The sequence below is a fragment of the Vulpes vulpes genome, chromosome 2 (genome assembly GCF_048418805.1).
Source record: "Vulpes vulpes isolate BD-2025 chromosome 2, VulVul3, whole genome shotgun sequence".
Taxonomy (NCBI): Eukaryota; Metazoa; Chordata; class Mammalia; order Carnivora; family Canidae; genus Vulpes; species Vulpes vulpes.
Window position 1 is genome coordinate 52,120,533 of NC_132781.1, and position 25,370 is coordinate 52,145,902.

The window sequence follows — 25,370 nt, forward strand, 5'->3', positions numbered from 1 at the left end:
GTAAGGCCCCAGTCTCCTCTCCTATAAAGAAGGGAGGGGGTGGTGGAGGTTGGTGTCTCCAAGGCCCTTCTCTGACATTAGAAATCTCTGATTTGAAGTCATCCGGGTGTAGTCCCTATAGATACCTTTTCCTGAACTCAAACCTGAATACAGGTTTAGACATACCCACCATTTTTGGCAGTTAGAATAAGAGGAAGGAGGACCTTGTGGTTCTGCCATGACAGTGAGCCCCTACAAAGCAGTGTATTTGCTTCTGTAAGTGGCCAGCCTTAAGAGCACTTTCTGGTGAGGCCATTCTGTTCTTTATGTTGGCTCCAGTGACAGGCCAGGTCAGCCCATAGCAGTTCCACTTACCTGCCAGTCCATTTAGCAGTTGACAAATTCATTAGCTTCTCCTGTATGCAGTACACTATCCTGGATACTGTTGCGAATACAGAGTAATCAATAACAAGGTCTGCACCCTCAAGAAATGTCTCCCCCGGTGGCCAGCTTAGCTTCATTCCTGGACCAAGAAATAACACAAAGCTGCCTTTCCTGGCTGCCAAGTTCCAGTGATGGGCAGGAGCTCTGTGTTCCGAGAAGAGAAACTGGCCTGGAGGTACTGGGGGAGGAGATGGTGGGGCTCCACAGCCTCTTGATCTCTTCTTCCCCTCCCACAGCCCCTTGTCTAAGCCAGCCAGTATTTGTTTAACTTAGTTCTGTCTCACTCCTCACCCGAAGGCTTTAGTTACTGGAAGTACTGGTGTATCTTGCTAGTGTTCTTAGAAATTCACATGTAATTATATGTAAAGTGATTTTTAAAAATAAAGCAAACTATGCTTTAAGGTTAGGAGAACTTTTTTTTTTTTTTTTTTAAACACCCTCCCTTCCCCCAAAAGAAACCTTTGGTGGATTTTTGAAAAGGAAATCATGATTTCTACAGTGGGGAGAATCAAACCTTGGTTGACCTGGCTTATAAATTTTGAGAATTTTGAATGTCAGGTTTTCTTAAAGTAGGATTCAGACCATATGGCATGGGTAGGATAATGTTGGGAATGAATAGATGCTGTGCCATGGACCCTAGGGAGGTTGTAGCATACGTTTCAGCTTTTAAGTACTAGACCTAATTGAATGCCACGGGCTTAATTAGTATATGAATATGATAGGTATGATGATTTTCTTTCTATTTGCTCCTCAAACTTCTGTCCATTGCAAAACATAGCCTCTATCTGTTTTGGAGCAGAGAGAAACATTCAGAACAATGTGGAAAACAGTAAGTCAAGTGGAGAGCTGACCAAAGGACATCGTAGCTCATCTAATTCTCTGAACCCAAGACATAAGGCAGAAACTTTGCATTTGAATCCTGTTTTTTATAATTTGTCTTAATCATATTTCCTTCCAGTATGTGTTTTTATTTGTAATTTGAAACATATTAAAGCTAATTGAATCTAGGCCTCAGAAGTTTTCTGTAAAGAAATCGCTATCCAGGTGAAAAGGGTTGTAGAGCTTATTGCATGAAATTGTGGGGACATCATTTTTACCATTTTATGATGAAAACCAGATACCCATGTAACTCCTTTAGAAACCTAGAGGAATGAAACTTCAGAGCTAGAGGAGAAGGTGTAATGCAGCTTTGTAGAGAGGGAAGTGAGATGTGTAAGATCACATGGTTCTTGTTAGTAGCAGAGTCTGGTAGCACATCTTCAAAGAGGATGCTGGTTACAGAGGCTGTCAGCCTACACAGGAGAGTTTACAAGGACCTTACATGGTAACCCTTGGCACTTTTGCATGTTTAATATTACTAAAACAGTGTTACTTTTTAAATTTTTTTTGGAAAGATTTTATTTCATTTATTTGAGAAGCAAGCATGGGGGGGGCGCAGAGGGAGAAACAGGCTCCCCACTGAGCAGTGAGCCCCGACATTGCGGGGCGCTATCCCAGGACCCCCAGGATCATGACCTGATCCCAGGGCAGACGCTTAACTGACAGAGCCACCCAGGTGCCCCAAGACAGTGTTACTTTAAAGAAAACATGCAGTATATCTAAGCTTTCCTAATAGGTGTTTTCCCTAACTGGTTATGAGTTGCTGAAATTTTCCCCATTATAGAGGTAATTAGTAGGTGTAATTGATTAGACAAGGCTTCAGGTTGAGAACTGACCGAAAAGTCCTAGATCAATTATAGAAAATAGGAAGTTGACAGTAATAGCAAAATTGCAGCTGAGAGAAATGCCCTCCAAATCCAAACAACATTGAAATAGCTATTAGCACCGAGTGATAGTTTACCGGTAAATACATGCTTGCCACACCAACATTCCCATTCCCAACAGGTGTGTGATGCACAAGTTAAAAGAATAGATTGTTTTCTTTTTTGCTGTCTTTCGCTTTATTCTTGCTAGTTAGTGGAGAAATGATCTCGGGTAGAAAAATCGCATTAGAACTTTGGTAAGTTGCTTTTTGAAATAGAGTTGTTTCCATGCCACAGACATTTGGAGCAAAGTATGTTTATTGAAATACATTTTTATAGAAAATATTACAGAACCTGTAATTGAAAACTTATGGCAGCATTTCGGGAGTGATATGTTCTTAATGTTAATTTGTGGATTCGCTCTGAACTCCCTTCTGCTGTTTTAGAACCATTGGCTGAGTGAACATTTTCCAAGAGTCTTTTCAGATCTAAACTGTGTTTCATGGAATCGAGTATTTGGTGCTTAAATAATGTATAAATCCAGTTGGACAGGATCTGCCTGTCAGTTTTATTAACTTTGACCTTTTCTCCCATTATAAAGATGGTTCGGTAAATATTTAATGGGCCCCTTATAGATCTTGACAGTCGGAGCTGTGTTCCTGGAAACTGGGATACGTATATATGATCAACCAATGTCGCTTAATCACTATGAGTCAGTTTTGGAGGGCAGATATTGTTTTTTGGGAGAGAGGAGTCCTTCCCTCTCCGTGTACTCTTAGAGGTTCAGTGTATGTTGAGACTGCCCAAGATGGTAGAAGTTTTAACGGAACCCTTTAATAGACAACCCCTCGCACGCATTTCTGCTCTTTGGGGTTTTTTGTTTGAGCAAATGATCAAAATGATGCCAGGTACGCAAAATCACCCTGCCACTCTGCATAGTTAGCAGGACTCTTCCACTCAAAGAGTCAGCAGGGCCAGAATGGCTGAGCTTGCATGGACCCTAATAAGATACAAAGAAGAAGGAGAGCCAAAAGGAGAGACGATTCCTTGAGCCAGGAGGGGACCCCTGCCAAGCTGTCTTTCCCTTTAATTCCACAAAGCCCCATGCATATTGCACTCATTGCAAATTCTGGTGGGGAAGATCGAAACCCAAGTCGCTGACATTTTGAAACATTGTCTTTCAAACTTGTACTGTCCCTTGCTTACATTGATTTCCCATTTAAGAAATCTGTAGGAGAAAAACAAATTTGAGCAAAATTCATTGGTCTAAGATGAGTTGTTTAAAGCCAAATTATGCCCCCCCTTTCCACCCTGAGAAGAGGTCCATTTTTATTATGAATGTGATACATCTTTGTCTTGTATTGTGCAGCCATAAGGCTCCCACAGCAAATCGACCAAGTAAATCAAGAGCCTGTTAAAAAGCAATATGGATGCTCCAAACACAGACATTTCGGTCTTACTGGGTCACTGGAGATCTTCATTTTTATGGCCACTTTCAAGAAGTAGATCATTTCAGTTGGTTCTGTTTTCTTGCACTTTCTATTTGTATGCAGGCCACTGGCTTTAAAGTGAAGCCATTTATTTTTTCAAAACATTATTACCCTTTGCGTGCATGGCCCAGTCCCTTTGATATGGTGGTCACCAGTTTCATTACCATGAACTGTAATGTAGCTGACTCTGCAAAGGAAATCTATGCCTTGGAAGAGCATTTTGAAAAGAAATTGATTCAGAGCTTCAGAGTGAATTACTATTTGTATGTTTAGTTAATTCTAAATAAATGTTTGAAGGACCTTGCCTAATTTGAGAAGGGAAGGAGAAACATATTGGATGTTATAAATTGTCTCAATCCAGATTCTTAGCTTGGCATTTTCATATTTGAATGTTTTATTTACATCTGTTCAAAATTGGGATACCTTTCAAGGATAATTTTACTATTGAGAAATTGATGACAACTCTTAAGATCTAAAATACAAAAGTATGGGATTAAAAAAGGAAGATAGCAGTCATTGTCAGATGTCAGATCGGATATAAGCTTCACTTGGCAAAGAGTGAGAAAGATGAGTTATATTTTAAAACAAAAGATCCAAAAAATAAATAAATAAAAAATAAAAAATAAAAATAAAACAAAAGATCCTGAATGGTAGCAGTTATGGGGGGAGGCTGACTGCAGTGGGACACAAGGGGACTTTCAGCAGTGATGGACATTATCTGTACCTTGATTGGGGTGGCAGTTTCACAGTTATCATAAGTCATCAAATTATTATACACTTAAAATGTGTGCCTTTGATTTTATGTAAATTGTAACTCAAATGAGGTGCATTTTTTTTTAATGTTAAGTCCTGTTGGATTTAGAATTAGGCAGTGTTACTTCTCTTTCCAATAGCGAAATGGAGGTCTAGAGAAGTAAAATGATGTGTCCTGAGTAACTTCGAAGCTCGGCAGTTTGTCTAGAACAAAGCAAAGGATGCAGGCCTAGAGCTCACTTGAGAGTATTTTGATCCTTCCCTGAACTGTATTGTTCCAGCTACGTATGTATAGAGTATAATGAACTTTTCCATCCAGTTCTCTTCAGCGAGCCTGTATCCATTTGTATGCTTTGTTGTAAGATATACTCAGGAGCTTATTCTTTTTTTTTTTTTTTAGGAGCTTATTCTTAAGATAGATACTTGTATCTTCAGCACTGAAGACAATGGCCCAGTGGTTCCAAATGTTGAGGCTCTCAACACAGTGTGTTTCATATGTTTATGATAGACCATTTTATGCTCCAAGTTAATGCAGTAGACTACCCAGTTATGTGGTTTTTATTATAAGCAAGAGTTCCCAGAACTAATACTAATGAAAGTAATGAAAAATATGGCACGCCTGGGTGGCTCAGCAGTTGGGCACCTGCCCCTGGCTCAGGGCATGATCCGCGGTCTCAGGATCGAGTCCCACATGGGCTCCCTGCTTGGAGCCTGCTTCTCTTTCTGGCTACGTCTCTGCCTTTCTCTCTCTGTGTCTTTCATGAATAAATAAATAAAATCTTAAAAAAAAAAAAAAAAGTAGTGAAAAATAAGGAAGTAAAAATTACTTAAGTTCTGCTACTTAGGAATATACTGTTAACATTTTAATTTTTTTAAGATTTTATTTATTTTAGAGAGACAGGGAGAGAGACAGCACAAATGGGAGGGGTAAGGGGGAGAGAGAGAGAGAGAGGATCCCAAGCAGATACCCTGCTGAGTGTGGAGTCAATGTGAGCCTTGATCTCATGACCCTGAAAATCAGCTGAGCCCAAATCAAGATTCACATACTTAACCCACTAAGCCACCCAGACACCCCTATTACTGTTAACATTTTAGAGACTGTCTTTTTAAGTGTCTCTCCATTTATAATGTAACCTGGTTTGTTTTTTATTCAACAAAATGATGTCATAAATTTCTTTCCACATCTTAACCAAGTTCCCAGTTATTGTTGGGCATTAGGTTGTCCCTGGTTCATCATTATGTAATGCTGTGATGAACAACCTTGTCCACGCTGCTTTTCCTATTACAAATACATTCCTTAAAGCAAAATGTTAGCTGCTGCATTTGCAGTGATTTAAAATGTTCTAAGGGGGTAAGATATATCAAGTATTGATAGTTTTGTATCCCTTGGCCTGTGTTTACCAAATGGTATTTTTCTTCCCCTTTTGTTTTGTTTCTCTGTGCAGTTGCAGTACCATGCAGGTTTGGCGTCTGGCCTTTTGAATCAACAGTCCTTGAAACGTTCTGCTAACCAGATGGGAGTATCTGCTAAACGTAGACCAAAGGCTCAGCCCACGACTCTTGTCTTACCACCTCAGTGAGTAATGGGTTTGAAACAGTTATTTTGTCCTGGGCAAATTCTCCTTGGTGCTTATTTTTGGCTAATGGAAAGTTATTTTTTTGTGAAATTGTTCTTTCTTTTGAAAAGGTACCTGCTAAGATTAGAAACCCAGCACGCAGGTAACATATTTTGCATAGATCTTAAGTGAAGTAGTTATGATGTGGTTCATAATTGACATATTTTGTTTGTGACTTTTCCACCCAGGATTTAAAGATACCATAGCATTTTCTTTATTTCCTTGTCACATTCCCGAAGTTGGCAGAGCATAAGTACAATTGTCCTTATTTAACCGATGAGACAGTGGAGGAGCCCATTTTGATAGGCCACCTAGAGAATCCGGGGAGCAGGGATTAGAGTCGTGCTAGGCTCACTTACTCTTTTAAACTCAGAAACTATGAGTCCTCTTTTTTCCTAGTAGAAGAGATAAGAAATACTGTAAGGTTCAGAAATGTTACAGCTTGGTGATTGTTTTCACGTGTGCACACCACCACATAGCTCCATCCAGATTAGAACATGTGGCCACTGCTTCCAGAATCTCATGAGGGCTTCTCCCCATGTTCCCAGTCTGTACATGCTGCCTCCCGACCCAGGTTTAGCAGTGTTCCACTTTCTTTGAATGATTAATTTTACTTGTTCTTTAACTTCATATAAATGGAATCACACAATATGTAATCTTTTGTTATCAGCTCTTTTTCATTCAGCATAATGTCTGTTATATTCATCCACGTTGTTTATTCTGTTTTGTTGCTGTGTAATACTCTTTTGAATATGCCACAAGTGAGTCATCCATTTATCTGTTTGGTTATTTTGTGCTCGAAGCCCTGGTAGATGAAGGCCAAGGCTCACTCCATGTGGAATCAGAAAAGCGAATACACCAGTCTTTGCTGATAGCTTCTTTGTGAGTGTGCACGCTCCCCTGATTGAGGCAGTACTCCCAAAAGGCTTGGCTGGGACTTTAAGCACATTCCCTAGACTGGCCTGCCCTATTGTTGTACCCTCTTTTGGTTCCATCCTCAGTTACAAACTACAGTTCACACCTTAAACAAGGCAGAGGTCACGGGCACAGTGGAAGATCTATGTATAACTCTTGGTGCCCTCCAAACTTAACTACTAATAGTCTAATAGTGACTAGAAGCCTAGAGATAAAATAATTGCTTAACATATATTTTATATATTAAATGTTTTTATACTCTTTTCTTACAGTAAATTAGCCTAGAAAAAAGAAAATGTTATTAGGAAAATTATAAGGAAGAGAAAATACATTTATAGTACTGTACTGAAAAAAAAAAAGTCATGTATAAGTGGACCCATGCACCTCCAAACTCTGTTGTTCAAGGATTAGCTATACTTTTTAAAAATTCCAGTCCAGAGGAGTATTTCCAGGTGAGACTCAATTGTTTGCCTTTATGCAAAACCCCATTTATTTTCTCTTTTATTAGCAAATATTGTACCTACTGTCTGCCAGGCACTGTCCTAGGCTGTGGGGATACACTCATGAGCAACACAGATGTGGTCCCATCTTGCTAAAGTTTTTGTTTGCTGGGGGATTTAAAAGACTTAAAAAGCACCCCTAAACAAATTAACAAATTAATATAATAATTTCTGGTTATGATTAGTGCTTAGAAAGGAACATATAGGGTGGTAAGAGATGGGGTTGGGGAAACTGCATAAATTGGGTAGTTCAAGAAGGCCTCTCCAAGGAGGTGACGTTAGGTGGAGAGAGGCCAGTGGAGAGAGAGCTGGGAAGTCCCAAGGGGTGTCTCTGGGGATCTTTCCCCTCACCGCTGGATACTTGCACCACCATTTCTTTGATTTTTCAGGTTTTCTTCACGATTAACATTTGCTTCCAGGTTAAGATGAACATAACCAATTGCCCTTCAACAAGTTATTTTCTGCCTGGTGGATGCACAGGTGTACTTTTTTCAGGCACTTTGAGTGATGCAAGGCTGAGAGTTTTCACTCTTTGGTAGGAAACTTCTGAAGGAACAGTGTCTGTTGTTTCTTGTATGTTGGTTTGGTGATCCTGCAGATCTCCAACTTTCAGCTCTCCAAAGTCTAATGGGCCTTGTAACTTGTCATTTTCCCTGCGTGTATTGTCTACTGAGGTAAGATGTTTGGCAAAAAGTGAAAGACTTTCTAATGGTCCCATAAGACTGGAGCCAAAAAGTGTTTGTTACTAGCTCTCTCTTGACAAAAGTCAGCTCTTAGTCCATCTGTTCGCCATTTGTTCATTTGCATTGGCTTGAAACCTGTTTACAGGTGACATGCTATTATGAGGACACTTAGAAACTATTTTAAGCACCGAGGCAATCAACAGACTCTGTTCTTGTGCCAAAAAAAGGGAGGTGTTCACAACTATCATTATAAATTTATAATAAATCACTCAAAATACTTAGTTTCAAAGAGAAAAGTGGTTACCATGTCCTAAGAATACAACATCGGAATGATTTCCTATACTTAGGCTGTTTCCTGTGAAAATTGACTGCTGCCTTTTCACATCATTGAGCCTTTAGGGCTCAAGCTGCCCTGGATCCCTTCAGAGACCTGTCCAGTAGGCAGGATCTATATAGCTAAAGGGCATTCAGGGCACTTTTATGGAGCACCTACTACGTGCTACTTACTTTGTTAGAGGCAGGAATAGAAATACCACTAAGACTTAGCTGCTAAACTCTGAATCATAAAAAAAATTTTCAATTAAAATATAGGTCACTAGTAATATATACTTTTTGCAGACCATGAACAAACCAAAGATGACAAAAAAGGAAAACATAGTAATACTGTCACACTGAGAAAGTTATTGCTAAGGTTTTGGTGGATATTATTCTCTACCCTCTCTGCGTATATAATGTTTAAAAACAAGAAGGAACCTCCAAAAAGGACTGTATTGTAATGTATCACATCTCAACATTTATTGAATGTAGTTTTTAGACTTGAAGGTAGTGTGATTTTATCTATGGAACGTTTAAATTTGCATATTAATCAGCTCTGTTATAGTTGTGTTCTGTAGAACACTGCTAATTACAAAATTTTTATTATAGGCATGACATGACCATAAACTAACTTTGTCATTAAGGAAATCCCTTATAAAACAACACCCAAACCCTCTAGGAATGCTGCATTAGTCATCTTGTGCTGCGTTAACAGATCGCCCTAAAACATGGTGGTTTACAACAGTAAACATAATTTCTTATGTTTTCCATGGATCAGGAATCTGAGAGTAGCTTGGCTGGGTGGTTTTGGCTCATTCTCTCATAAAATTGCAATCAGGTATCAGCCAGAAATGCATCATCTGAAGGTTGGACTGAGGTTTGAAGGTCTTGTCCAGGGCGGCTCGTTCACATGGCAGGCAGGCAGGCAGGCAAGCCCCACAGGAGGCTTGAAGTACCCTCATGACCTGGTGGGGACTTCTCCCAGACAAGCCATCTAAGAGAGTGAGAGCCAGGCAGAGCTCATCGGTTTTATGACATTAGCCTCCAGGGACGGAGCATCTGTTCCACCCCATCCTGTTGGTGAGAAGTGAGTCACTAAGTCTGACTGATGCTCCAGGGGAGGGGACGAGGCTTTCCCTTTTGAAGGAAGGATTGTCAGAGAATTAGTGGCTGTTATTTTGAAGCCACCACTCTTGCCCATGAGGAGAGTCATCACATAGAGGGAAGAATGGCTGAAACCATAAGCCCCATGTACTTAGTTATTCAGCAAATATTTACTCAGGGCCAACAAGTGTTTGGTTCTGTGCACTGTACTGGGGATTTGGAGATGAATAAGATAGAATTTTGACTTTCTGGAAGCTCTGAGCAGAAACAGAGGAACAAACAAGTAGCAGAGAATCCTAGTAATGTGTGCCAAGTCCTAATGGCATGATCCCGAAGTGCTGGAGAAGGCCTATGGGCAGGGTGCTGAGAGGGACCCTCCACTTAGGGAGGCCTACCCAAACTTACCCTGAATTTGTCACTGCCAGGTGAAGAATGGAGGCTTTACTTTAGTAAGAGAGCTCGATGCTTTCTTACATAGGCTTATAGGATTCTAAGGAAAGAGTTTCCTCCAGTGGAGGACCAGGGCTGGGCTCCATACTCACCCTGTTGATACAGTGACAGATGGGTTTCTGTATTGCCTTGTGTCAGCATTTGGATGGCAGTAAGACAATTGCAACAAAACCACTGGCTCTGCCTAAGTGTGCTGAGACCACAGGCATGGCAAGAATGTAGGAGATTTGTACAGTGTGTTTGTTTTCAGAATGCAGTTGGCTTTAACAGTAGTGGTCTTTGAAGATTCTGATTTTCCCTTGAGTTCCCATAGGATTAGTGATTCATGGGATTAATGATTCATATCTTTCTCCTCCAAAGAAGCTTGTAAGGAGACAAAGATGTTCATGATTAAAGATCTTTTATCACGCTTTAGCATTCAGAGGGCACTGACGAAGTGACCTCACTTCTGTGATGCCCGAATGTTCACGTTGAGTCCATTGCAGAAAGGGCCCTGTCATTTTCAGAAAGGAGTTGTGTCCCTTATTCCTGTGTAAATGTTATCAGGCTTTTGACCCTTGTAAGATTAAGATCAGCTGAGAGTGGCTGTCTTACTTGGTTGATCTATAAGTTGCATCTTGAGGTATCTGTGTATTTAATAGATGTCAGATGTGGCCATGTTTACTTGTGCTCTCTTAGTGGTCTCAACTTCATGACACATTGCTCAGTGCGCTTTTGTGGTAACATGGGATACAGGTTTTAATCCACATCTGCAAGCCGAATGGCCTGGCACACCTGGTGGTGGCCTGATGAAGTGCTGGCTCTCAGTGACAGGGAGGCAAGAGAATAGTTACATGTTCTTATTTTGCACATCAAGATGATCGATCTCACTTAGATTCGAGGGGAGAAATTGTTCTATGCAAAGGTTATTTTTTTAAAGTATTACCCAGTTCCCTAGAAGTTGTGTAGACCAGCGGTTTCTTTTGTGTCACATTATCCTTCGTGAAAAGGTCCAACCTGCTAAATTAAGGGCACTTTTCATAGGGTACCTTTCCTCTAGTCACTTGGGAGGCATTGCGTCCATGCTCCCAGCCAGGGACAGCCCTTCCTCTTGCCCACTAGGTCCATGCTCTCAGCTACTCCAAGCCCTTTATCAACTTCTCTCCTTTCTGTCCCACACCATCAGGATTTCCCTGTCTCCTGGTTTATTCACGGGAGTACGCAAACCCGCTTACCCAAACCCGCCTCCTATGGGAATACCTGGCTTATAATCCACATCTTCCAGCTCCCACCTCCTCTCTCCTCTTGACAGTGGAACTCCTGGAAAGAGTTGACCAAAAACTTCTCTCCAATTTCTCCATCAGGCCACCACTGTCCTAATTTCTATACCTATAACCTAGTCTTACCTTTTCTAGAACTCCACATAAATGGAGTCATGTGGAACATGTTTTCTTTTGCTCAAAGTGATGTTTTGATGATTCATTTATGTTGTGTCAGTGGTTCATTCCATTTTATTGCTGATTGGTGTTCCTTCCTGTTCATTGGCATCTTCCAGTACCATCTCCTCAACATGTTGCATCTGTTTCAGTATTAACTCCTACCTTTGAGAGCGCAGGGAGTCTTCATACCCCTGGTCTTAGATGACTTGCCTCAGGTTTGAGTAACAAAAGCAACACAAAAACAGCATGCAGGGATAAGTGTTGCTGGAAAGAAATGCCACCAATTCAGGAGATAGCAGGGATAATGGCACAGCATGTACACCTAGGGGTGCAAGTGTTTGAACAACAGATTGCCTTTGGTAGGGCCTCTAATTTGGCTATGGGAATTTATCGGATAGAGGCTCATTTTCTGCCCCCACTTAGTACACTAATTCCCAGAAATATCATCAACTTGAAATTACACACGGTGCTTATACACATGATTGAATTCTTTCCAGGGTGTGTGGTAAATGCTGCTCCTGTTCTTGAAAGGCAGAGGCTCGTGTTGTCTTTTGCTTAATGTGAAACTGACAGGAATCACGGAGAGCAGAGCAGTGGCATAAATCTGTCCTTGGCAATAGTGATGAATGAGGGTGGGAGCTTCTCGTGGTCATTGATGTTTAAACTGAGCAAGGTGAATGTTTGCCAGGGTGAAGTGCAGTAAACCCAGAGCCTCTTCCTGTAGCTTCTTGGCCATTATGTCATTATCTTTTCTGTTGCTGATTTTCAAGACTTTTTTTTTTAACATGTTTTTTTCCCTCAGCCACACAGATAATGAAGCTCTGGGTTTCTGTAGTTGCTTGTGCCATTACGAAAATCTTGATATAGATGTTTGAGTCATGACTATGGATGTGATTCCTTTCAGGGATCTGATTTTCTTCCTGATTACTTCCACTTTGGTTCGCTTCATGAGGATCTTGATATTTTGTTGAGGGCAGAATTTGGTTAATATGTTGATATTAAATTCTTCAACGTAGACGAAGATGGGAGCCCTGAGCAAGAATATTTGGCATCTCTTCTTACTGGAGTTTAGTTTGCCTCTGAGCAGACCAACAGTTAGTAAACCACAAGCGAGGAGCACACTGGTTCATTGCCATGAGCTTTAGAAACGCGCAGTATTGTGTTCTGAACTCCTTTCTCCAGGGATGCTCATTCCACAGTCTGACTCTTCCTGAGCTTGGGCGGGTGAGCAGAGCAAGTGTGCTGCCTGTATGGAGTATCCCTGAAAGGAGGTAGAGAACTTGGCGGTTGTGAATTTCCCGAGTTTTGGAAAAGTCATCAAAACTTGGGTAGGAACTCACTAAATCCTTCTTTCCCCTACCGGCACGTATTAAGTAACAATATTCATTAAATACCACTGAGAGGCTGTGTAATAAAGAAATAATCCCAGGCCTTGGTGGCTGTAACTCTCCAGAAGAGTTGAAATTGAGAATATAATTAAAGATTAAAACATTGTTTGCATTCTAGAACATGGAGAAATCTTTGTCTCCATTGCGGGACCATATTAATAAGGAAGAGATCAGTTTCCAATAACCAGCCTGGCAGAAGCTCATTTATTCACGTCAGTCGTGTCGAAGCCCTCTGACTCAGTGCTGCTTTTGCCTTTTCCCTACAAGCCTGGTGCCGCCTCAGGAACGGTGAGAGGTCCTGGCCCCATCCCAGAAAAATATACCCACATCTCTCCGGGGGTCTTGAGCTTGGACAGGAATATGTATACAGGAGGGGTTACCGGCACAGGGATCTTCACTCCCATAATTCGTTGTCTCCCCGTTTGGTCCACAGTTATTTTCAGTGTCTTACTTATAGTTTTCCATATGAAGGTTAAAAGGCTGATGGAAATGAGTGTGTCTGGCTCTTGTAAGCTTTTGTAATTGTGACTAGGAAAGTGGGGAGAACATGGCAGGCCAGCTGGACAGTGATGAAGAGAAGCCCCCTGTGGCCCAAGCTCCATGGAGCCAGCCTGCCCTGCTGGCCTCAGAGTCCAGGCCTTACCCGATTGCATTATAAAAGTTTAACTGCCCAAGCACCATTTCATTTGCTCCCTCTGCTTTCTTGTTGCTGTTCACATTTGTTTTCCATTTGCCTTGAAATAGAATCAAAAGGCATTTTGAGGCCAGTGGTGCAGAGCCGTCCTCCTATGTGTCTGTGCAGTTGCCTTGTTCGCCTCGCTCTCCTCGCACTCCTCGCTCTTCAGAGTCTCTCACTTAGGGGCTCAGAGGAGACACCCTCAGAAATAGTCCTTGCAGTGTCCTTTCTCACGTGTGCTTATGGGCTCCTGCTATTGGCAGGTAGAGAAGGGAAGTGTGTCTGTCAGTATGTCACTGACGGGGGACAGAAAAATGGGATCCAGTGACTGGGTAGGAAGAAACCTTCAGCTCAGAACTGCTGTGACATTTGACTTTGTGGCTCTTCCATGGCATGTGCCACTCATTGTCTGCCATGTGTTTTGGTTAGACTGGAAACTCCTTGGGAGCCAGGGCTCCCTCCTCCCCTTTCCTGCTTGGGCTTGTCTCAGGCACTGAGGGCTGAACAAACCAGTCCTACAAGCTAGTGCTCCTCAGGGCTACTCCCCCACCCCCACTGCTGGCTGATAAGGGTGAGAACATCTTTCTACAAGATGTTTACTGCTCATGGTACTTAGTAAATTGGAAGTGTAAAGCTTGGGTATTTAAAAGGCTGGGAACCAGGTGCCATTTGGACCGACAGAAATATCTTGGCGGGGAGTGGGGGGAGGATTTGGAGGTGCTGATCAGGCCCTGCTGAGTGAGGATGGATAAGATTGGCTCCGGAGGCTCAGGCAGCAAAGCAGGATCTGAAAGCCAGGCAGAGGCCTTGCAGCATGTGCCCGCAGGGAGTGGAGGGACCTGGGGGCTCATGAGCAGGGGCCGGTGTGTGGAAGGTGGTATATTAGGAAGATTAATCAAGTAGCAGAATGCAGATAAATATGGTAGTCTTTTGTAGCTGTTTAAAAGATAATTGGTTCATGTTACTTATCTTTTATCCCCTCTCTTCGGGCAGGAGAAAAATCTCTGGGAGAAATAAACGAGGAATCCCTCATAAATATTAATGTAAAAATCTGTCTATGGAGAATAAATATAGGGACATTTTGTTTTAAATGCTCCCTGTCGCTGTGCTTCATTAGCATATATGTTGTAAAAGATCCTTCTCTCCCCTTGAGAGAACCATATTTAGTTCTACTAATAGCCATGCACTGAAATCTGTACCATGTCAGGATTGTCATACTTTCGATGGACAGAACTACTTTGCTGTCTTGCTTTAGCCAGAGGGTTCCCATACTCAGAAGTGTTGGCCTATGGCAGGAAGCCAGTAGGAAGTCCTGGATCCTGTCTTATTAGCTAGACCCTCCGTCTGGGCCTTTGCTTTATGCTGTCTGGTCCCCTCCTGTGTCTGTATGTACGTACATGTTAATGTACAAGTGCACGTGCGTTTGTGTGAATGTGTATGTTTATACTTTTTATATTATAAGCATTGACCAAACACTTTCTATGGGCTAGGTGTTCATTTGATCAGGCTACAACTCTGAAAGTGCAGAAGTCATGCTGTTCATAAACAGGAGAAACAAAGTGAGTTCTGTTTGAAGCATGTTAAGTTGGAGGAACTCATAGGTCTTGAGTGAAATGATATGAGGGTCTTGTGTCTCCATTCCCCCCTTTCTCAGAAAGGGAATGGGGATGGGGGTGAGGAGAACATGATAAAACTAGCTACCAACCTTTGAAACTGGGGGAAGAGAATATAATACTGTTGATGAGTTCATTATACTGTTTTATCTACTTTTATATGTATTCGAACATTTTCACAATGAATGTTTTTAAAATATACATCTGCAACTTGCCTTGTTGTTGGAGAAATAGTTTTGGTAATCTGTTCCTTAGGGGTGGTAGGAGAAGTCTCAAGAGTGGATAGAATCTGCCGGGATCGAGGAGGGAATCCGGGTGGAGGTCCGTTGGGGAGGAGCCAGGGAGGAGCCCTTCTACCACATCCTCCCTGTCTGTCGTGGTGGCACTTCAGCCCCTTACTGCCTGGTTCTAGTCCTGACCTCACTCTCAGCTCCTCTCTCTGTGTTTATCTCAGACCTAGTGTGACATAAACTAGAATTTAAGTCTCAGTGTCTTCCACAGATACTGAATCAAAGAGAAATTGTATAAAATAGAAAACTATAATAAAGAACTTGGCCATTAAGCACCCAGTCAAATGTGGCAGCCTACAGCATCAGTTTGAAAATTATATTTCATTGTATCCGCTAATTGCATTTCTCCTTTCCAAGGTGATTTTTTTCCAGGAAGACAGCTGTCTAGTGTGGTTATGACATCACTCTGACCATTACTGGTGAAGGAAGAGAAGAAATGGTTGGTTGTGTAGTACAGCTCATCACATATAAGCTGGATCTTTTTTTTCCCTCTTTGGATTTTTAAAATCCATTTTTGCCTAACAAAGAGCCAGAGTCTCAGGATTGGTAATATTTTGTACTATGTCACTCCCATCTAATGCTTTTGGGAACTGAAACTGTTTTTGTGTGTGTGTGTGTGTGTGTGTGTGTGTGTGTGTGTGTGTTTTAAGTCTTTCTGTTCTTTCTTAATAGAAAGTCATTTTGGTGGTCTCTTTCGTTGTCTCTCTCTGCCATGTAGGCTATTAGTAACCCATAGATTTTGGTCCAGAAAGTCTCTATTTAGGGTTATAAGTGATCAAGAAGCAGTGAGCCAGATTCTCTGTTCACCTATGCTGAAATCTGTTTCATGAGCTCTAACAAGTACAGTGATCTCAGTAAGCTGAGAAAAGACTTGAGTAGGAAATGGCTTTGTCTCTTAGCTTGAGGCTCTTAGGGCAGGGTGGACTTTGATCTGGTGACACTAGTCCCTCTGATAGTCCTCATTCAGGAATTTTTAATAAGAAAATGTGAAAAAAAAAACCTGTTTTTAGCTCAGATTATACTTTCTTCTGTATAGCTTCCTGAGATGCTAGGTGTATCATCTCCCCAAGTTTGTGTAGTATGTCATCTTTCTGTTTGGAAGCAGCTTCTCAACCTAGATTAAGCTCTGAGCTCAAGCCCGCTAGTCCTTAGGATGAGCCATCAAGGTCGGTTCTCACTCTGGGGACATTCTGCTAGCCGGGTGGTATAGGCATACCTCCGGGATACTGCAGGTTTGGTTCTAGACCACTGCAATAAGGCGAATATTGTAATAAAGTGAATCAAATGAAAATTCTGGTTTTCCAGTTCATATAAAAATTATGTTTACACTATGCTGTAGTTCCATTAAGTGTGTGCTAGCATTATTACCTAAGAACAGTGCACATACCTTAATTAAAAAATACTTTATTGCTAAAAAATGCTACCTATTATCTGAGTTTTCGTGAGTTGTAATCACTGATCACAGATTGCCGTAATGAATATAATGTTAATGAAAAAGCTTGAAGTATTGCAAGAGTTACCAAAATGTGATATAGAGACGTGGAGTAAATGCTGCTGGAAAAATGGCGCTGATAAGCTTGCTTAATGCAGGGTTGCCACTAACTTTCAATTTAGAAAAAGTACAGTCAAGTGCAGTCAAATGAGGTATGCTTGTAGTAGACTAGATGGATTCCCAAGCAGAAGGACCAACCAGCCACATGTGGGGACTCCCCCCTTCTCCAGAGATGAGGGGGCCTTTCAAGCAGTGAGTGATTCCTAGCCTGGGCTGCACATTACAATCAAATGGGGAACTCTTTGTGGTGCAAGGGCCCATCATTGATACATTTAAACAGCTCCCAGGAGGATTCCTATTTGCATTTGAGATTCAGAACCACTGCTTCAGGAGGGGTGTAAGGGACATTCCAGGGATGGGGGGTATCTTCGTACTATGTCATGTACCCAATGATGGGTACTATGAGAACCATCATCAGAACACCTCTAGGACAAGGGGAATGACTATTGTGGGGAGACTTGGCAAAGCGTATTGCTTATGGCTTAATGCCACAGATGGGAACCTGCTAGAATTTAAAACTCAGAAGATGGTGGAGCCTAACTTGGTTGCTTCCTCATCAGCTCCTAGATGCAACCAGTGCTGCCAGTATGTGTCCCTGACCAGTTTAAGCCCGTGACCCTTGGGTCCACAGAAAAGACAGACTGGAGATAATTTTACTTTTCCTCTTTGGGTAGATTTTTAATTTTATATCGTGGTTTGGTCCCTCTCATTAAATTAGTATCTCTAAGCATGTTGCATTGTCGTTGAAGACATTTTTCAATTTATTTATGTAAATCAGAACCATACATTTCAGTTCGTTGCAAATCTGATGTGTAGTCTTCTTGTGTTACATTTTCTTTTTTTTGTGTGTGTGTTACATTTTCTAACAGCTTTGTTGCACGTGTTTAAAGCATATAAAACTTGACATATGTGTATACCTGTGAAATCATTGCCCTACTTACCATTATCAAGATAATGAACATTTTCTTCACCCCCAACATTTCTTTTTTTTTTTTTTAAAGATTTTATTTATTTATTCATGAGAATACACAGAGGAGAGAGAGAGGCAGAGGCACACGCAGAGGGAGAAGCAGGCTCCATGCAGGGAGCCCGATGTGGGACTCCATCCCGGGACTCCAGGATCACGGCCTGGGCCAAAGGCAAGCGCCAAACCACTGCGCCACCCAGGTATCCCCCCAGAAAATTTCTTTATGCCCTTCTGTGATTCCTGCTCATTCCACAGCTCCATTCCCAGGTAACTACTGGGCTGCTTTTGTCAACTATAGATTAGCTTGCATTTTCTAGAAGTTTATATAAATGGAATCATACAGTATATACTTCTTTTAATGCTACTTTTTTACTCAGCATAATTATTTTGAGATTTATCTGTATTCCATGTATCAGTAGATCATTTCTTTTTACTGCTGTATTACAGTCCATTGAATGGATATGACCACACTTTGTTTATCCATTCATCTGTTGCTGGGTATTTGGGTTGTTTTTAGTTTTTTACTATTGCAAATAAATATTCATGTACAAATCTTTCCATGGACATATGCTTTCATTCCTAAACACCTAGGAATACAATATCTAGGCCATGTGGTAGGTGTATGTTTAACACCTTAAGAAATTGCCAAATTGTTTTTCAAAATGGTTGTAGTTCTGGTTGTTCCACATCCTCAACAACACTTGGAGTGCTTAGTCTTTTTATTTATTTATTTATTTTTTTATTTTTTTATGTTTTGTTTTTTTTTTTTTTTTTAATTTTTTTAATTTTTATTTATTTATGATAGTCACACAGAGAGAGAGAGAGAGGCAGAGACACAGGCAGAGGGAGAAGCAGGCTCCATGCACCGGGAGCCCGACGTGGGATTCGATCCCTGGTCTGCAGGATCGTGCCCTGGGCCAAAGGCAGGCGCTAAACTGCTGCGCCACCCAGGGATCCCTGCTCAGTCTTTTTAATGTTAGATATTCTAATAGGTGTGTAGTATCACGTTGTGGTTTTAACATACATTTCTGTAATGACTAATGATGTTGAGCATCTTTTTACATGCTTATTTACCATCTGTATATCTTCTTCAGTGAAGTGCAGAGAAAAGGGTGAGGTCTGTTACATGAGAAGATATTTTTGAGAAAGATACTTTGGTGGCTTTGAAAAGATCTTAATGTAGATCTATCATAGATAAATTTTTACATATTGATTGATTGGTGAGTATCTGTGAAATATCTCCTGTGTGCTCATCATTCCACCAGTTGCTGTGGGGAATTCAGAGGAAATCATAGTCAAGGACTGGAACACCTTGGAGTCCGGACCTTCTAGGTTTTACTTGAATGTTTCATGGTGTTTCTCCACCTTGTTCATCTTCTTTCCTATACCAGCTATGAGTCTAGAGTTGGTTGGTGCTGGGAACAGGCTTTTAATTTAGTTTGTCCTGATTTTTCTGGTAGGCCACCAGAGTCTAGACTCTTGCTACTCTTTATCTTTAATTGGTATTTATTTGCAGTCTGCTCTGCTTTTTAATACTTTTTAAAATTCAGCAGATAAATCCATGACAATAATGCTAGCTACTGGATAGTCAGGCGTGAGTAAACCTTCCTTGTCCTGGAGAGACAAGAGGCCATTCAGACCCAAAAGAAGGACATAAAATTGACCCTAGGGAACTAGGAAAGGCTCCCTGGAGGATGTGGACTTGGAAGAGTGAAATTCCCCATAAATGGACTTAAATACAACGCTGGTGTCTCCTATTAGAACAGTCTACAACAGGCCCACTACCTGGTATCCCCAAAAAAGAGTCAACAGGAAGGGGCAGAGGCAAGAAGCTGTGAAGACAGAAGTGGGAGCTGCCAAGTAAGACCATCCCTGCATCCTCACTCTTCTGCCCACTTGCTCTCCTGGAGCCCACCTCCCAGAGAGGTGAAGAGATGCCACTCCCTGCTGTTCCCAAGGAGACTTGCTGGGGTCCAGGCAGCTGCTTATCCCCATGGGGTCTTATTGATGCCATCTTCCATGTGTGCTGTGATGTGATTGGAAGACTGGAAAACTGCTATGAAAGTGGGCCACAGACCCAGGCATGTTCCCTGCCTCTCCTCCTAAGGCAGGTGTCCTCCCTTACCCCTCTCATCTTTGTCTCTAGAAACCTTGTTTTTAACTCTTTGGTAACCATGAGAGACTTTACCAGGCCTGAGTCTCAGATCAAACTTGTTTAGTTTCTAGTCTCTAATCATGGTGGACACATAAAAATGGAATAGGACAGCCTTTTGGGATTCCCCTGTGTTCCCTGCCCACAGATGGCCTCTGCTGTGCATTCCTGAGCTGAAGCTTCTCATGCCCCTCTGCTTCTCTTACTCTACTGTATCTGGGGCTCAGGCAGAGATATTCCTACATAGATGGCTTGGAGCTCTTCCAAAAAGCTCTTGGCTCCAGGGGCTTTCTCTTTGTGTAGTTGCCTCTTCCCACACAAAGAGTAAGACTTGCTGGGGCTTCATGTCTGCAGTGGAGAAGCTTAAGGATCCTTAACTACAAATTCAGTGGCTGGTCCCCTCTGCAACTCCCACCCCACTCATCTGCTCCTGCACTTATATCTCAGCGCCCCAGAGACAGTATCCTCACAGTCTCAAGTAAAGTTCCCTTTGTTTTTGTCCTTTGATTAAGCCAACATAAATCCCAAGCACAGTAGCTCCAGAAAGATGTTCTTTTCCTATCTGGCATATAACAAAATACATGGAGTTTTTTTTGTTTCTTGTTTTTTGGGTTTTTTGGTGGATTTTTGCACCTTGGGAAACATAAAATAAAATAATTGAAATAAGTAAAGCCTCCAAATTCCTTTTCCTTATCTTCACCAGAAATCCCATCTTTTCTTGTTCATTAGAATGTACCCCCCACTCCCATAGCATGGCATGCACCAAATGTGACTTTACACGTCAGATAGGGAACTAGACTAGGTTGTTATGAATAACTTCCCCTCTCCCCATTTTTTGGTACTTTATTTTTAACAAAGGGTACTTATCATTTAAAGATCTCCTATTTAAACAAAAAAAAAAAAAAAAAAAAAAAAAAAAAGATCTCCTAAGACCAAGTAGTTCAAAGCAATTTATTCACCAGACATTTAGACAGTATGTGGTGCTGTCCTCCCTACCGAGGAACCTCTGATACTGTTGAGGGACATGCCTAGAGTGTCATGAAAACTCAGATCTAGAAGAGCCAGGAGACAGCTACTTCTCTGCCTTCATTTCAGTGTGAAGGAAACTCCACTTCAGGTAGGGAAATCTTTTTCACAAAGAAGTCACAAAGATTTATTAGTAGCAGAGTCAGGACCAGAACCTCTTGACTGTAATGCTCTGGCTAATACTCTATCACTGTGTCCCACTCTTAGGTGAGTGGGAGTGATAGGGAAGGAAAAGGGGGAGGGGGGGAGAAACAACCAGGATATTAAAAAATTGTGTCTTTTTTATAGGTAGTGTTTCGGTTGGAACCATAGAATCGCAATCCCTGTTTTGCTATTCTGAGATTTCCCCGAGTGGGATACTTCACTGATTTCTTATTGAGTCTTGTTTGCAAAGCAGGCAGAAGCCACATGGCCCGTTGACTCTGGTTCTTTGCAGGTGGAAGAGGATGGTTTCGGCATTTGTGTGCTAAGAATTCCAGCTTTCTGCTTCAGCGTTCCTTGTGGCCCTGGAGCTCTGCCCTGTTAGCACTGCTTTTTGGCAGAAAAGCAATACTCTATCAGCCAGTAGGAACAGCTATTTCTGTTCTACAAATGAGCCCAGATTTATAGACTCAGAGTTCAAAGGAATAAGATGAGAGATCACCAACCAAACTGAATCTACAGTGAGGGAGGAACCACCATAGGACTGGTTAACAAGGAAAGCGGTACGAAAGGCACTTATTTAGATTTTCATTTGTCCTCTGAGAGGTTCTGGTACTCTCCTTGATGACACTGAGGCTCAGAACTTGTGCCATCTCCCAACTGGGAAGTAATGGCACTAGGTGGATGGGCATTGAGACTCCAGAAGCCACAGCATCTGAGCCATACAGGACAGAGTCGTGCCTCATATTCACCCCTGTCCCAGGCCAAGGCTTCCAGAAGCAGATGCTGAGATGGAGTTGGAGATGCAGTTTATTTAGTAAGGATCAACACCTGTGAGAGAAAAGCAGAAGAAGCATGCTTGAGTGGGGGGCGGTCAGCTGTGACACAGGCCTGACAAAGCCTTGTCTACCCAGGAGATCTCTGGAGTGGACATTCCCTGTGAGAGGCTTCCTTCCAGTCTTTTCTTCTAGACCCTCAACATTCTGACCACTCACCACTGCCTGTGAGTCTATATATCATCTAAACTTTGTCACTTATTTCTCCATACAAGGCTAAGACCTTGTTGCCCTGCCCCACACGCTGTCTTTCCTGACCGTCCCAAGTGAGTCTGCAGTATAGCTGCCAGGCATTGTTGCCTTGTGCCCACATAACACAGTGGCTTATCTACAACGTGAGCGTGGACTTCTCCCTCTTCCTTTTGTTGATTGTATGGGGTCCCCTAGACGACTGTAGATATGGGCTTTGGGAGAAATGCTGGGCCCACCTGGTGGCTGCTATGGGGTCCTAAGCCCCTGGTTCTGCTTGTGTTCAGCCCCGACATGTGCTGCTTCCATCTTAGAGTTGATGGTTACTGGGCCGGCTCAACCTTAGGACAACACCAAGAGAGGCCCACTGTGCATTGGGCTTCTTTCCTTGTGATAAGAGGTGCAAAATGCAACAATCCATGTTTTACTTTGGATAGGTATTAAAAACTATGAAAAACTAAAACTATGAAACTAAAGACTTTTACTCCTCCCTCCCCCCTTGTAAGCTAAAATGTTACGTTATCACAGTGACATGGATGCTGGCAGAAGTCCTAGCAAAAGGAGCAGAGTGTCAGTAGGATCCTTTTGGCTCTTTATACCTTATTCCCATAGGATTGATATGGTGGGGGAGGGGGGGCTTGATGGATGAGTGGGTTACATCATAGGAGGGAACTCTGAGCCTGGGGAACCCACTGCATTATAGCGGCCTGTAAGCAAGCCTATTCTTTATTTACGGAGTTATTACCTCATCCCTCAAGCCTGCTCACTGCAAACACAGCCTTGAGAGACATTCCAGATAAAGAGTGGTCGGGGCTTCACATTCTCAGCCCAGCAGATGTGTGGGCTTGTGAGAAATCTGTCTCTCAATAATGAGATGTCCTGGCATGTGTCTGGCCCCTGGATCTCTAAACATTTGATGGATGTGGAAGACATAACATGTGTTTTCCCAAGGCCTCTGATGACTTGGGTGCCTCTTGCACATCTGACCTAATCAACATTATGTCATTGATGTCATGAATCACTGGGATGATCTGAGGGATGTCTAGACATCCAGGAGGGCAAAAGTTTGTTTTAAGGCAGAACTATAAATGTATTCTGTGTTCCATGGAACATGAACTGTTTCTGATCTTCTTTTTTGATTGGAATAGAAACAAATGCATTTCACTCAGTCAGTGGCTTTGTTTGACCAGAGGCTGTATTATTTTACTTCAGAAAAGATGGCATATTTGACACAGTGGCCAGGATCAGGGCTGCCTCTGTGGTCGAGCTCCTTATGCTCCACAGTCTTCCTCCAGAATCTATCTGGTTTCTGTAGGGGTCAGACTGGCAAATAAGCAGATATGATGGAGACCCCTGCTTCTGCATCTTTTGGATCCTTCATGATGGCACTTGCCTCTGCCAGTGCTCTGAGATGCAGTATTGTTTTTGATTTACTGTCTTGGCTGGGGGATAGGAGTGGGACAGGCCAGGGTAGTATCAGACTTCTTGGCCTTCCCCACTCTGGTAGGTCATACTCCACAGACCAAGGACCTAATATAGTGATCATGCCAACTGCCAAGTATATCGATCTCAGTAGTGTGCCACAAGATGGGTCTGTAGAGCCAGTGGATGGAATCACTATTAAGCCAGACCTTGGCCAGGACTCCCTCGAGTGCCCTATGCTCAACAGTGGGGGTTGGGGGCAAGATATGATGAAGCTTCAGGTTTGTGGGAATTAGTGTCAATACAGAGAAGTGGCTCTCTGAACCGATACTGACACTGAATGAGCTGACAGCTGGAGGGACTACACACTCCGCAGCTGGGCAACCAGGCCTTCCTCCTCAAGGGGATCTGAGAGGTGGTCTCCTTGTCTGCCACACCTTCCTCTTCTATGAGACTATTATTGTGGCTAAGATCCAGAATACTGGTCTTAATTCCTACCTCTTCCCCAGGCCCTCCCTCTTCCCCCCCCACCCCCCACATGGTAAGGGTTTGCAAAAAAGAAGCTTTGCTTTTTTTTTTTTTTAAATGAATACCAACTGATGTTAAACTACTGTGTTGTTTATTATCAGCAAACTTATGTGAGGAATACAGAGAGCCCTTGTTCTTAGAAATTCACAGTCAAGCTGGGGATTTAGAACATAGCATGTATGAAAATAAACAAGGAAGTAGATTAAAAAAGCAAGTTATTGAGTCGACTGGGTCTGAACCCAGGATTTCCCATTAACTCTCTGTGTGCCTCACGGCTGTTACTTGACTTCCGTCACCCCTCATTTTCTCATTGGTAAAAGAGGGATAATCATGGGGCAGGAGTGCAGTATCCACCATATGGTGACCACTTGGTAAGCACTGGCTGCTCATTTATTATGATTATTGTTATTTATAGTAATAGCGTGACTCATAAAATGAATATTGTGGGCAGTGAGTTCTGCTGGGCTTCCAAGGAGGGGCAGTGAGGGGCTCTGTGGTGGAGGCGGGCTCTGCAGGAATTATCTTTGTGTGAATATGTGTTCCTTTTAAGAATGGGCACCAAAGAGTTGCAGTATTGATAGATTAGAATGTTACAGATTTTTGTCCCTATTTGCATGCCATCATCTTCCATGTCTGTGTCCTGTGAGGTGCAGAGATTTCTGTTAATGGTGGTGGGAACAGGAATGAGGCTTTTCTTTGTTTTATTAAACTCAGGCAAAATTATGTCTCCCTTTGCATGTATATTTTCTGAGTATATGTGCGCGCGTGCGCGCACACACACACACACACACACACACACACTATGCATGGGAGGACATTGTTTTCTTTCCAGATAACGTCATGGGATTTGGGCAATGAACAATAATAAAATGTTGTAACAAAGGTCACCAAATGGACTTCTAAAAGCACTCCTAACAGGCATTTTTGGTAAATGTCTTGGTTAGTAATAATTAATGAATCCAAGACACTGAAAAGATCTATGAGTTCCTTCCTGAACCTTCAAGAAAAATTAAATTCCATTTTATGTATTTTGTGTTGTGTATTTTATTGTATTTTAATTTGAAAATTATTAATTTATATATGTTAAGTGTGGTACCTTAAAACAGGAAGTTAGGTTGTGAATACCCTGGCTTTCTGTGAGAGGATGAATCAGTTAGTTATAGGACTCACATTTGCCCCTT

General features: G+C 42.1%; 1 protein-coding gene across 2 annotated transcripts in view; it reads left to right on the forward strand.

Moving 5' to 3' along the window:
- MED27 (mediator complex subunit 27) overlaps window positions 1-25,370 on the forward strand; it is a 197,266-nt gene that overhangs the window by 60,560 nt on the left and 111,336 nt on the right. For both annotated transcript variants that reach the window (XM_026009550.2, XM_072748293.1), the window contains exon 3: window positions 5,854-5,984. In XM_026009550.2, the coding sequence (XP_025865335.1) occupies window positions 5,854-5,984 (131 nt within the window). The remainder of the gene's footprint in view (window positions 1-5,853; window positions 5,985-25,370) is intronic.